Source organism: Cetorhinus maximus, chromosome 19 (assembly GCF_964194155.1).
Source record: "Cetorhinus maximus chromosome 19, sCetMax3.hap1.1, whole genome shotgun sequence".
In the NCBI taxonomy this organism is placed as follows: Eukaryota; Metazoa; Chordata; class Chondrichthyes; order Lamniformes; family Cetorhinidae; genus Cetorhinus; species Cetorhinus maximus.
Genome location: NC_135897.1, coordinates 63,799,787 through 63,814,652, shown reverse-complemented (window position 1 = coordinate 63,814,652; position 14,866 = coordinate 63,799,787). Strand labels below are relative to the sequence as shown.

The 14,866-nt window shown below is 40.5% G+C and overlaps 1 protein-coding gene across 3 annotated transcripts in view; it reads left to right on the top strand.

Moving 5' to 3' along the window:
* The window catches only part of atp11b (ATPase phospholipid transporting 11B), a 191,344-nt gene that overhangs the window by 24,076 nt on the left and 152,402 nt on the right, over window positions 1–14,866 (top strand). For all 3 annotated transcript variants that reach the window (XM_078563954.1, XM_078563956.1, XM_078563957.1), the window contains exons 4-5: window positions 2,161–2,241; window positions 7,503–7,610. In XM_078563954.1, the coding sequence (XP_078420080.1) occupies window positions 2,161–2,241; window positions 7,503–7,610 (189 nt within the window). The remainder of the gene's footprint in view (window positions 1–2,160; window positions 2,242–7,502; window positions 7,611–14,866) is intronic.

Below are 14,866 nucleotides of genomic sequence, written 5' to 3'. Positions count from 1 at the left end.
ATAAAGGGGAAAACAGGACTTACATATTGATAACAATGCTGTGTCCATGTGCTCATTTGACATTGCCAATCTATTCACCAGTGTTCCACTTAAGAGTCACAGATATTTGCACTGTAGCACTACATCATGGCGATCTAGACCTGCCACCTTTGCGTGAATCAGTATTCATTGAATTTATGAACTCGGCAACTCGCGCAGTTGAGTTCAGTTTTAATGACATCATATATGCTCAAATAGATGGTGTTGCCATGGGATCCCCTCTAGGTCCAGTTCTCACAAACATCTTTGTTGGGTTCCATGAGAAACGCGTCTTCGATGGAATGACACCTAACCTCTTACCCCTCACATATTTCTGATATGCGGATGATATGTTTGCTATATTTAAATCTGCATGTAACAATTTTCTTACATTCTTAATAGGCTCCATCCTGTGTTCAAATTTACCTATGAAGTGGAACAGTCAAATGAACATAACTAGTTGAGAAATCTGCCAAGGGATTCTCTACCACAGCCTATCACAAGCCTACCTTCGCTGATCAATGTACGCATTGAGATTCTTACAGTTGCACACGCTATAAGATTGGTTTTATCAGCAACCTTACTAATAAGGCCCGAGCCATTTGCTCACCATGCAAGCTTGATACTGAAATATGGCGCATCAATGGTGCAGAATAATGGCTACCCTGATCAGATCGTTTTGTGTTGTATATAATGCAAACTCATGAACAGGCCAAAGGCAGCCACTTTTCACTCTGAAAAGTGCCTCGCCTACCTCAGATTAGCCTGGAAGGGCAAGGTATCTCAAAAATTTGAGCAACAGATGAAGTTGTTTCACGCTGCTACCATGCAGTAGCAACACAAGGGGTATTCGCCACTAACAGGATGCTGCTGTCAAGCCAAAAAAACATTCTGCCTATCGCACAAATGAATAATGTGGTATATGAATTTCAGTGCCAGTGTGATGCTTGTAGGCTGTACATCCCTAAGACTGGCGGATCGTATCAAACAGTATGTCCCAGCTGCCGTTTGCAACAGACATACGGTACAGACCGTACCCAACCAGCCCATGCTTGCAAAACTGAAAATACAGTGTCCAGTATTAGATGTGATTCCGCGATTGGACTTTTGCTAAATAACCCTCGTTGTACTAAGAATTATGCGGACAACCAATTTAAAATTCAGTCGGGCTCGCGATGTGGCACATTTGCATGTACTGTAAGCTACATATATTAATACACAGGGTCCTGTTCCTTGCAGACAAAGAATGTGTATATATATTGCGCTTGTTTCAGCTAAACAAAATAAATGACAGCCATTTGCCGACTCATTCCTCGGGGCAATGTCTTGACCAATCAGGGTCAAGCTGCCTTGTTTAAATTTCAAACAATGCTAGGCAGTTAACTGTTAATCGCCATCAGTGGTGCTTTTTCCATGGCAACACCACTTGCCAACCAATCACATAGTATAAGTTGTTGTTTCCCCCTTATATTGGTATTCTTGCAAGTGTCCCGATGAGTGCAAGACGAAAAGCTTAGACATGTCTCTTTTTTTTAGCAAAACTGTATGAAAGTTATTGTTATCACGGGTTGAACATGCTATTAGTCGAAGCTTTTAAATAGCCAACGAATAAATACTGAATTGATCTCACCTATGAATGTGAACCCACTGCCACCTCCCTCTCCCTCCCACCTCCCCCCTTTCAACTATCACCCTGGATTCAGACTTGGGATCCAGAGGTCAAGTGTTATTTGCCAACATATTACTCTAAATGTCTTAATGGTTTAATATGTGGTTGACTAGCTCGCCACCTAGGAAGTGCATTCCGTTTTTTGTATATAACTTAAGTCAGATAACACACTATTAAGCATTTGACTTTAACTTACAAACAGTACTATGAAAAGAAGACATTTTGGGCTGTATGGTTGGAATATGTTGATGTTACTGATTCCTTCCAGTTTCTTTTACGAACGTTCTCTTTGTCGCAGGTGTTTAGCTTAAAATTCACAAATCATTGATAAATTCGGCACTGTGCAGTGTTAGCAATTGTGCTAGAAATAAAATTTGACCAGCAAAGATACCAAGTATGTTCCTTGATGCATCCACATAGTAGTTTATGGAATTTAAGTTATCTTTTCATATTGGTACTTTCATCTTTTCCAGCTGATGATAGATACTCCTACCAGCCCTTACACCAGTGGACTGCCATTGTTTTTTGTAATTACAGTAACGGCAATCAAACAGGTGAGAAATGAAGCTAATATTCATTGTATTAACCCTGAAATCATTACATTTTTGAACTACTTTTTACTTTAGTTGAGTCTGTTACTGAAACCATTTCTGACTAAGAAGGCAGGTGGACATCCTGCTCTCATCACTATGAAATTAGCCACTGAGACCTTTATGAGAAACAGGTTGATTTTTGGTTCATTTTATTCTTCCTTTGATAATCCTTTGAATAATTTGTGGAGGAACATCTAAATGCTGCTTCTTTGGATAGCACCCAAGGCTGGGGCAGTTGGCAAGAAACCTCAACTATTTTCAGTCTTTTGAGGGCGTTATTATTTAATTAAGATATTTTAGGCTCTTAAATAATTGTTACATTTCCTTTATATGTGGTACATTTGAATCCTGGCATCACAGGTTACCAAGTGCTTAACAAAGCACTTGCCACAGCCCCAGATACCCACATGGTGCTCTGTGGTGTCGGTCACTCCATTAAGTGGTTAAGTTGCCTGACTGTTTACAGAAGTTGGCTCCCACTGCCCCTTATCTGCTAACATGATAGCGGGATCTGGGAGCATAACAGTAGCTCTCTTGTGATCCGGACCATTTCTCTGTTCTTGAGCATGTATACCCCTTTAATCTCGCCAAAGACCAAGTTAACGTGAGGCAAAGTGTTGTTTGGTTTTTAAATTGCTTTATTTCATTTTAGGTAAAACTTATAGAACACTGCCAAGTGACTTATCATAATCAGTTCAAACACTCTTCATTTACTATGACAAAAGCACTAACTCACACTGTTGGGCTGTTTAGAAAATAGATAGTCTCATGTATGTCAGATATAGTATCTTGTCAGATACTTTTCAAAAATCCATATAAACCGTGCCTCTGCATTTACACATCATAATTTATCCTGTTATTTCGCCAGAGTTCTGCAAGGTTAGATGAGCACGATATGCCCTTCAGAAATCATGTGCCGACTGTTAAGATTAACTCGTTTCTTCAAAAGTGTAGTAACTTCATCCCATATTCTAAACTTTAGAAGTTTACCAATTATGAAGTTTGACTTATTTTATCCCATTTTTTTTGGAGGAGCATCACATTTGTCACCTTCCAGTCTTAGAACATAAGAAATAGGAGCTGGAGCACATCAAAACGGCCCATCATGCCTGCTCCACTGTCAAACATGATCATGGCCAATCTTGGACTTCAACTCCACTTTCCTGCCCACTTCCCCCATCACTTGTCTGAGACACCAAAAATCTGTTTTTCACAGCTTTAAATATATTCAGTGATCACATTCAGAGCCATCTGGGGTAGAAAATTCCAAAAATTCAAAACTCTTCGAATGGAGAAATTTCTTCTCATCTCAGTCCTAAATGATTAGTCTCTTATCCTGAAAATGAGCCCCTTTGTTCTAGATTTCCCAGCCAGGGGAAATAACCTCTTAGTACCTACCTTATCAAACCCCTTCAGAATCTTGAATGTTTCAATGATATCAGCTTTCATTCTGCTAAACTCCAAAGAATATAGACCCAATTTCCTCAGCCCCTTTATAGAGCAGCCCTCTCATCCCAGGGAGCAATCTAGTGAACCTTCACCATACCACTTCCACTGCAAGTATATCCTTCCTTAAATATGGAGACCGAAATTGTACAGTATTCCAGGTGTGGCCTCACCAAAGCCCTTGTGCAATTGTAGCAAGACTTCTTTATTCTTGTGCTCCAATCCCCTTACAAAAAAGGCCAACATGCCATTTGCTTTCTTAATTGTTTGCTGTACCTGCATACTAACTGTGTTCCTTGTACAAGAACACCAAGTCTCTCTGAATATCAACATATACAAGTTTCACGCCTTTAAAAAAAATTCTGCTTTTCTATCCTTATGACCAAAGTGAATAACTTCACACTTCCCTATATTATACTCCATCTGCCACCTGGTTGCCCACTCACTTAGCCTGTCTCTATTGCTTTGCAGCCTCTCTGTGTTCTCCTCATAGCTTACTCTGTTGAGTTTCTTCAGTACTTTGCCTCTGCTGATATTAATTACCTTAATTTCCTCACTCCTTTTAGCACATAGGTTACCCTGTATTCCTGGTGTAACTTGTGTCTGTTTTCACAGTAGGAGACACAAAATATTCATTTAATGTCTTTGCTATTTCCTTATTTCCCATGATAATTTCTCCTATCTCTGTTTCTAAGGGACCAATGTTTACTTTAGCTACTTTCTTCTCTTATAATCTATTTTTATATTCCTGTCTATTTTTTTCCCTTATCAACTTTTTGCTGGCCCTTTGCTGGTTTCCAAAACACACTCAATCTTCAGACTTATTATTCTTTGCAACATTATAAGCCTCTTCTTTTAAACCATTACTATCCTTAACCTCCTTAGCAAGTCATAGTTGGATCTTACTTCCTGAGTTTTGATTTTTCAATGGAATATGTTTTTGTTGAACATTTTGAATTGTTTCTTTAAATGTTTCCCACTGTTTATTTACTGCTATACCTTTTAGTCTTTTTACCCAGTCAACCTAGCCAGCTCTCCCCTCAGACCTATGCAACTGACTTTGTTTAAGATTTTTGTTTGTGATTGAAATTCGAACCTACGAAATAGGAGCTGAAGTAGGCCATTTGGCTCCTTGAGCCTGCTTCACCATTCAATAAGAACATGGCTGATCTGTTTGTGGTTTGAGTTCCACATTCCCATTTGCCCCCGATAACCTTTTGATTCCCTTGCCTAACAAGAATCTGGCTACCTCTGCCTAAAAATATTCAGTGAATATGTCACTTTCAAATTTAGCATGGTATTCAATGGTGTTATGATCACTATTTCCCAGTGGATCTTTTACTATGACCTTACTAATTAGCCCTGCCTCATTGTGCAATACTAGATCTAAAGTAGCTTTATCCCCAGTTGGTTCCACGACATATTGCTCCAGGAAACTCACAAAAGCATTCTACAAGCTCACCTTCCAGTCCACCTTTGCCAATTTGATTGGTCTTATCTATATGGAGGTTAATGTTCCTCACAACTATTGCATTGCCTTTCTTACAAGCTCCAATAGTTCCTTGTTTAATGATCTGTCCAATGGTATAACAATTGTTGGAGGGCCTATAAACCACTCCCACCTGCCTTTTCTAACCCTTGCTATTCCTAGTCTCCATCCATACTTATTCTACTTCCTGATTTTCTGAGCCGGGATCCTTACTAATGTCCTCTGTCACAACCTTCTTTCTTCCCTTGCCTCTTTGAAGATCCTGACAGATTCTTTGACGTCAAATTTCTGTATAGTGCCATTTTTCTTGAATAATAATCTCCACTAACTAATCTGCACCCATGGCTGGTGGGTATACAATCCCATTATCCACCTCATTTATCAAAACTGTAGAAGTATTTGGGCTTTTAAAATCTAACCTTTGGTATAACCTAATCACTACTTCCCTATTTACATTTTTTCAACCTTTGTGGTGTCCTGAACTATGAGCTTTGGTTGTTAACTTGATTACTCAATTTGCATTTTGATTGCATATGGAAAAAATTCTACCACTGCATAAGCAGTTCCCTTTTCTTTTGAGTAAACTTTTTATCCAGGTAATACTTTTCAGCCCACCTCTACCCCCTTAATTATTTTGACCATTTGTTGTTGCTGCTACATAGTATCAAATGAACAAGGGGAATAGGGCATTCTGCATGAACTGATTTTGGTTAGACTGCTGCAAATATTAGCTATCCTGATTTATAATTGGTAGTACAAAAATTGCCTTGCACGGTGACCTTCACCTATATTAAGACTGCATTCACACCAGAGTGATAGAGTTGATGTACTGACTTAGCATCAACAGTAAACTTTTATGGTAGAATTCTGAAGCTAAAGCCCAAAAGGAACAAAACACAAGTGAAGAGAGTATTCAGTACAGTGCCACACTGTGTTTACTCAACATTATTATAATTATATAATTCTTTCCTGAGGCTTTTCCCTGCCTGATGGATACGCTATAACTACAAAGCTGGAAAAATAAATTTTAAGTGCTTCCATCTCACTCAGGAGTCTTCAGGGCAATCCACATCCAACAACCTGCTCTGAAAACTCTGCTCACATTTTGACAGCTGTGACAAATTACACCACAGCAGTTGCGACAATCCACAACATTCTAAAACAATCAACACATTCCAAACAAAACAACCTACAACATTCTAGAAAACAAAATCAATTTGCCTTCTCTCCCAAAAATGGGTCCTTTTTAAAAAAAGAAAAATTCAGGATCCGGATCTGCATCTTCGACAAAAACTAATCAGTTCTTCCTTGGGCCATACCCTATCTGTGTACCGCATTTCTTTGAAATTCGCCCATTATTTTTTGAGATGTATTGTTCACAGATAAACATACTAACAAATAGGGGGAAAAAGCATTACCTCTGCCCATCTTCAGTGACAGAATTAATGAGATTCTCTGTTCGCTCTGCTGCCTTCAGGAGTAAGGTCAGGTCCTGAGTCTAGATTTACACTATAATTTTAATGGAGGTGTGATGCTTTACACTGACCTGATTGTACATTCAATTTAAGTTGTTTTAAGTGCCTTGTCTTATTCTGCTTTGTTTGTGTTTTGTTTAACATCACAAAATATATACATGATCCACAGGAACAATTTACATTTACTTGCATATCAAGACTAAATTTCAGAGGATTACTGCTTTAATTACAGATTTGGATATATGCATTGCAATTCATCTGAGAAGTTGCTTAAATAATTTTCAATGCCTAGAACTGAGGCTGCTAAGCTAAAACATGAATCTATGGTGACACATATTTAATCTACATGAAGCTTCAGAGTTAAATGAACGTCTGTATACTTTCTTCCTCTTCCCCGTCATGACTTTAAAAAGAGGGAAAAAAGCTAATTGCATTTTGACTTAGACAACTGTTGTAGTTAGGAGCAGTAGAGTGATTTGCTCTTTGCCCTGAAATGGTACCTGATGCGTGCAATCAAAAGACAACTTTTCTTCAAAGTTGAATAGTACAAGCATTTAATCCAACATACATTTTCATAATTTTTCCCTGTGCTGAAATCATGATATATGCTAAAGCATTTCAAAATAGTTAGCAAACGGATAGTAAGTAAATGGTACATTTGATCCCTCCACAAAAACAGTATTGATAGCATTTTTTTAACGATATGGACCTAGTTTTCTCTGTTTTAAAATGGTCCTATATAATTTGGCATGGCAAGAAGTCTAAATTCTTGTTTAGATTAGGTAATAAATGAAAATTTTGTTTGTGTTTAGGGTTATGAAGATTGGCTACGACATAGAGCAGACAATGAAGTAAATAACACTCCTGTGTATGTGATTCGAAGTGGTGGCCTTGTCCAAACAAGATCACAAAACATAAGAGTAAGTCTTTCTTTTCTGCAGTTTTTGTAGCACATTGAACTTTTTTATTCATTCTTGGGATGAGTGTTGCTGGCAAGATAAAAGTTTATTGTCCATTCCTAATTGTTCTTGAGCTGCCAAAGAGTCATTGCAGCACAGAGGATGTACGTGCTGGCTCTCTATAAAGGAATTCATTCATTCTCATTTCCCTGCTTTATCGTTCTAGCCCCTGCAAGTTTATTTTCCTCAAGTGCCCATCCAGTTTCCTTTTGAAATCATTGATCATCTCTGTTTCCACCACCCTTCTAGACAGCAAGTTCCCAGTCATTACGACTTGCTGTGGTTTGTTTTTTAAAAAAAGTTCCTCCTCATATCCCCTATGCATTTTCCTCAGATCTAGCTTCTCCAACCTAACCTTGTTGCTAAAACGCCCCATCCATGGAACCATTCTGGTAAGATCGCCTTTGCAATCTGATTAAGGACCCTCCTATTTAAAGTGTGGCGACCAGAACTCTAGTTGTGGCCTAACCACAGCTTTATAACGGTTCAGCATAACTTTGCTGCTTTTGTACTCTGCGTGTATCTATGAAGCTCAGGATCCCATATGCTTTGCTAACCACTTTCTTAATATGTCCTGCCATTTCCAAGGATCTGTGCGTATGATCCACAAGGTCCCCTTGTCCCTGCAAATTCGTTAGAACTGTATAATTGAGTCTATGTTGCCTTTCCCTATCCTTTCAACCAAAAGGCATCACCTCACACTTCTTTGTATTAAATTCCACTTGCCAGTTGCCAGTTGCCTGCCCATTCCGCTAGCCCATCTATGTCCCAGGGCATCAATTTGTATTATTCTCAATGTTCATCATCAGCAAATTTTGAAATATTACAAATGTAAAATTCAGTGTAATATAGGAAATCTGAAATAAAAACAGATAATGCTGGAAATACTCAGTAGGTCAGGCAACATCTGCGGAGAGAGAAATCAAGTTAACTTTTCAGGTCAATAACCTTTCATCGGTCTCTGATAATAACAATTGACTTGAAATGTTAACTTTGAAATTTTACTCTGTATTCCAAATCCAGGACATTCATATCAAAAAAGCAGTGATTCCAGCACTGACCCCTGGGGAACACCACTGTCTACAACCCTCTAGTCTGAAAAACAACCTTTTACCACAGCTGGCTGTTTTCTGTCTTTAAGCCAATTTTTTAATCCAAGCTGATGTTGACCCTTCTGTTTTGTTAATCAAATAAAAGCAAAGTACTGCGGCTGCTGAAGAAGAAGGGTCATACAGACCCGAAACGTTAACTCTGCTTCTCTCTCCAAAGATGCTGCTAGACCTGCTGAGTTCTTCCAGCATTTTCTGTATTTTGTTAATCAGCCTTTTGTCTGGTAGTTTGTCAAATGTTTCTTAAAATCCATAGAGACAACATCCATGGCATTCCCTTCCATAGCCTACTTCGTTACTTCATCAAAAATTCAATTAGATTAGACATGTACGATTTGCCTTTCACAAATCCTGTCCTTAATTTTCTCAAATTTTTCCAGTGCCTGTTGATTGTTCTTTCCTTAGCCGCGTTCAGTCCAAGTGTGCAACAGCTCACCAAGTGCTGCTCACTTAATTATTACAACCGCACACATCCTGATGGTTAAATGAGGTTTACTGCCACTCTAGCCCACAAGCAAAGAGCTGGTAGACTCCCCCATGATAGGAAATTAACAGACGTGAGCCAAACCTGACATGATTAAACAGGTGGAATTAACAGCTGAAATTCACTCGTCGGTTCTTGGAGCCCGAAGCTGTGTCAACACTTGTCTTTCCTACAACTGGCCCGGTGACCCTCCTGCCACTTCCCTTGCTGACCCTCTGTCTTGCTGCCTCGCTTCCTCCCACTCGCTGTCCCTCTACTGAGCCTTCGCTCACAGCCAGTGTTCAGGCGAGGGAAGCGGCAAGCAGAAGGGAAGCAGTTCAAGGGAGAGGTGGCAAGTGGGATGGTCGGGAAGGGAGGCAGTGAGCGAGAGGAAGATGTGGTGAGTGGGAGTGTCCAGGAGGGAGGTGGCAAATGGGATGGTCAAGAAGGGAGGCGACGAGTGGGTTGTGTAGGGGAGAAGTCGAGGAGGGGTGGCGAGCTGGAGCAGAAAATGGTGAGCTGGAGCTAAGTTGAAAGTTAATAAATTATTAAGAGTGGTTAAGTTATCAAGAGTTAGTAAGAGGATTTTTAGGCCATTTAATACCACTGATCTAGTCATTCTGCTGCAGCTGGTTTTGTAGAATTGTTAAAGGAAGATTGATGATGTATTAAAAACACAAGCACAAGGGACTTTGTGGAAAGTTTTGGATTCCTAGCACAGATTTCCAAATAATAATGCAAAATTTCTTTTATCTCATGGGACAGTTTAAACTCTGCATGCCTCCAAATACTACCTCTTCCCAAGAGTTTTTATGTTTTGTGAAAGATGGTATACTTTAAGAATGGTGAACCAGTTTATTATTTTGCAATTGCTAGATTTTTTAATCTTAAAAAAACCGTAGGTGAAATAAATTCCATTACTTCCCCAAAAATTACCTCAGCAGTCATTTTCCCTCCTTGAGATTCCATTCTCTCGTTAACACAAAGCTCTTTTCCCCAGTTCCCAGATGTAGTTTCCCATTTCCCCCTTCAGCATTCGCTTAATTTACAGGGACATTGTGTCTCTCTGACCTTCATCCTCCGGTTCATTAGAGCCAACCTCTGTCCAAATTCAGAGAGACACTTTACCTCTGCCTGATTGTTTGTTGATGTGAAGAAATGACTGAACTATTTTCCTTATATTCATAGCAGCTTTAAGTTAAAAAAAAAGCACTCAAGCTGAAAAAAATAAAACTTGCCTTTTATTTCCTGTCAATTCGAAAGAGACACCTCCTTAGGTCTTTCTATTTTGAACTTGTTAAATTGAAACAAAGATCTACCAATTCAACTTCTGTCAAATGACTAAAATACAAGCTACAATATGAAAATGAATAAAGGTCTCTCTCATGTATGGTAATGCAGTGATTATACTACTGAACTTAAAACCTAGAGGTTGCGAGTTCAAATGCCACCATGGTAAATTTAAAATTGAGTTCAGTAAATCTGGTAATTTGTGGACTAGCATGTTACTGTTTCAATGGTTGGGGTGGTATTCTATACCTATGGTAACTCTTTAGAAATATAGATTATGTATAGGTTTTTGTTTCTACTGGTGATGCACATCCTCACATTACCTTGATATGAATGCACATAACAAAATTCATTCCTCAAAGGATTGGAAACAATTAGAGGGAAGATTGTCCCTGAATATTGTTTCTAAAGCCTTATCTACCACTGATGTTAAATTGATCAACCTGTAGCTATTAATGTCCTTCCTTGAATAAGAATGTCACCTTTGCCCCTGTCCAATCCCTCCCCCATACCTAGGGAAGATTGGAAGATTGTGGCAAGTCCTTACAGTATTTCCACTCCCACCTCCTTTAGCTACCTGGGATGCAGTCCATCCAGACCAGGCGATTTATCCACTAAGCATAACCAGCCATTCCAGTACATCTTGCCTATCAATTTTCACTCCATCCATTAACTCTTATCATCTTGCTTCTGCCTATATTTTGTCAGCATCCTCTTCTTTTGTAAACACCGATGCAAAGCACTCATTAAAGTATTCCAGCCTTGTCCTGCATCTCCAAACATATAACATCTTCTTTGTCCCTAGTAGGTCCCACCCTGTCTCTCACTTTCTGCTTACTATTTACATGCTGGTAGAAGATTTTTGGTGTTCCCTTTTATGTGAACTGCCATTCTATTCACATATTCTCTCTTTGCCAGTCTTATTTTCCTCTTTACCACCCCTTCAACTTACTGTATTTGGCCTGGTTCTCTCTTGAAGAATTCACCTGATATGCGTCATATACTATCCTTTTTTTTTGTTTCATCATATTCTCCATCTCCCTCATCACCCAAGGAGCATCTACCTTTTGTTCTCCTAGCTTTTGCTCTTGTTGAAATGTACCTGAAAAATCTCCTTAAAGATCACCCATTGTTCTGCTGCCATTTTTCCTGTTGATCTTTGGTTCCATTTTATCCTGGTGAGATACCTTCTTATCCCTTTAAAGTTAGCTTTCTTCCAGTTTAGATTGTTTTTTTAGATTTTTCATTGTTCTTCTCCAATACTAATCTAGACCTTATGATCCAAGGATCCCTCTTACCCTAGTGTTCCCCACAGATACTTCGTCCACTTAGCCACCTTAACCACTCCAGCACCAAATCTGGCAATGCCTCCTTCCTAGTTGGACTGTGAACATACTGGTCAAGGAAGTTCTCCTAAACACATTTCAGAAATTCTTCCCCTTCCTTACCCTTTACCATTATTCCAACTGATATTTGGGTAATTCAAGTCCCTGTGTATCACCACTCTATAGTTCTTGCACATCTCTGTGATTTTCCTGCAGATTTGTTCCTCTATCTCTTTCTCATCATTTGGAGGCCTCCAGAATGCCACCAGTAATGTGATCATACTCTTTTTGCTTCTGAACTCTAACCAAATGGATTCTGTCTCTGCCTTCTCAATGACATCTCTTTTTCCAACACTATAATGTCTTCCCTAATCAACAGTGCCATCCCACCTCCCATTTTTCCTGCGCTATCTTTTCTGAACACTTTGTATACTTCAATACTAATGGCCTATTTTTAAGATACTATTTTAAAAATATAAAATCACCATTTTTAAGCCACATTCATGATGTTGGCAGCATATCATATTCCCAGTAGTCTATTTGCTTGTAGCTCACCAACCTTATTCAGCACACTTTGTGTTCGCACACATGCATTCTAAACCTGCCTTTATATTCCTTGTTGTCCTTCTTAAGATACTCCTATCTAACATGATATGATTTCCTCCTCTAGTACTATACAAAACCCCCATTCCTTTACGTACCTTATTTCTCTCTTCTGCTTCTACATGCTGGTACCCACCCTCCAGCCAATATAATTTTAAACCCTTCCTAATCACACTAGCGAACCTTCCTGCGAGGACATTGATCCCAGTCCTGTTGAAATGCAGCCCATCCATTTTGAATAGATGCCAATGCCCCAAGAATCTCAAGCCTTCCCTCCTACACAACGCTTGACCCGGTGACAATGAAGGAACGGTGATTGCCATTGTTCTAGGTGGTAAAGGTCACAGGTTTGGAAAGTGCTGCAGTGCATCTTTGTTGATGGTACACATCTCTGCCACTGTGGGCTGGTGGTGAATGGGATGCCGATAAGCAGGCTGCTTTGTCTTGGATGGTGTTGAGCCATCTTGAGTATTATTGGAGTTGAACTCGTCCAGGCAATTGGGAGAGTATTCTATCACACTTCTGACTTATGCCATGTCAATGATGGACAGGCTTTAGGGAGTCAGGTAATGAGTTACATACCCCAGAATTCCCAGTCTCTAACCTGTCCTTGTAGCCACAGTATTTATATGTCTGCTCCAGTTATGTTTCTGGACAATGGTAAACCCATGTTGATGGTGATGGATTTAGCAATGCTAATACCGTTGAATGGCAGGAGGCGATGTATAGATTTTCTCTTGTTTGAGGTGGTCATCATCTGACACTTGTGTGACTCGAGTGTCACTTTCCACTTATCAGGGGAGATGGTGGCTTAGTGGTAATGTTTGCTGGACTAATAATGACCTGAGTAAATGGGTTCAAATCCTGCAGCTGGTGGAATTTAAATTCAATTAATAAATCTGGAATATAAAGCTAATCTCAATAATAGTGACCATGAAACTATCATCAATTATCGTAAAAACCCATCTAGCTCACTAATGTCCTGTAGGGAAGGAAATCTCTGTCCTTACCCAATCTTGCCAGTGGTGCACACATCCCATGAAAGGATAAAGGGAAAAAAAGCCCAAGGCTGAATGTGGTCCAAGACTTGCAATGTGCGGGCATGGACTGCTTTAGTTTTTGAGTTGTGAATAGTACTTTCACTGTACCATCATCAGCAAACATCCCCACTCCTGACCTGGTGGAGGGAAGATCATTAATGAAGCAGCTGAAGGTGGTTGGACCAGGTACCTGCGAAGCATCTGCAGTGGGGGCTGAAATGATTGGCCTCCAACCACAGCCATCTTCCTTTGTGCTCGGTATGACTCCAACCAGTGAAGCATTTTCCCCCTGATTCCCATTGACTTCAATTTTGCTCGTGCTGCTTGATATTACACTCAGTCAAATGCTGCATTGAGGTCAAGGGCAGTCACTCTTGCCTCCCCTCTGGAATTCAGCTCTTTTGTTCATGGGCTGTAACCTCCAAGCTCCCCAGCATTAGATTTGGGGGGTACCCCAAAGATGCACTTCGGAATCCCTCTGGGAAGCTCCCAGGTAAAGGTTTGCATGGCAATTGCCCAGAGCTACACACTTCCTCTGGACAATTGCGCTGCCCTGGGAACCATCTGAAAACGCGGTTTAAACCACAAACTTCAGATGGTTCCGCCAGGGTTATGCCAATAGTTACCCAGAAAAAGTTAGAAGAATTAAAACCTCTTCTAACTTCTGGGTAACTATTATAAAGGCCAATCCCCTCATGGTACTTCCCCCATGGTATCTCTCTCTCTCTCTCTCTCTCCCCCCCTGCCCTCCCACACCTGCTCGGGATTCCTCACCCGATGCCCCTGCTCGCGGGCCTGACTCTTACCCACCGACCCGAACACCCACCCCTATGTCTGACCCACACTCCCGCAATGTCTGGCCCGCTGCACCCCCTCCCGAATTCCAATTCCAACACCCCTGATGACCAACACCATTCCCAACTGACCTCCGAACACCCAAACCCCTCCTTTTCACTTACTATAGGCACTTACCTTCTCCCTGGCCTATCAATTTCAAGGGGACCTTTAAACTTACCTGCTTTACAGCAGCTAGTGCCGTAAAAAAGGGGGCGCATCCTCCTCCGGCGTCCTCCGGGGGTACTGGGTGAGGAGTCCCGTGGGAGGCTGGTGGGTGGGGAATACCGTGGGGGAGGTCCCATGGCGGGGACCGGTCTGGGTCTTTACAATAGTTACCCAGAAGTTAAAAGAGGTTTTTATTGGCATAACCCTGGCGGAACCATCCAAAGTTTGTGATTTAAACCACATTTTCGGATGGTTCCCAGCACAGCGCAATTGTCCAGAGGAAGTGTGCAGTTCTGGGTGATTGCCATTCAAACCTTTACCTGGGAACTTCCCAGAGGGATTCCCCAGTGCATCTTTGGGGTATCCCCCAAATCCAACGCTGGGG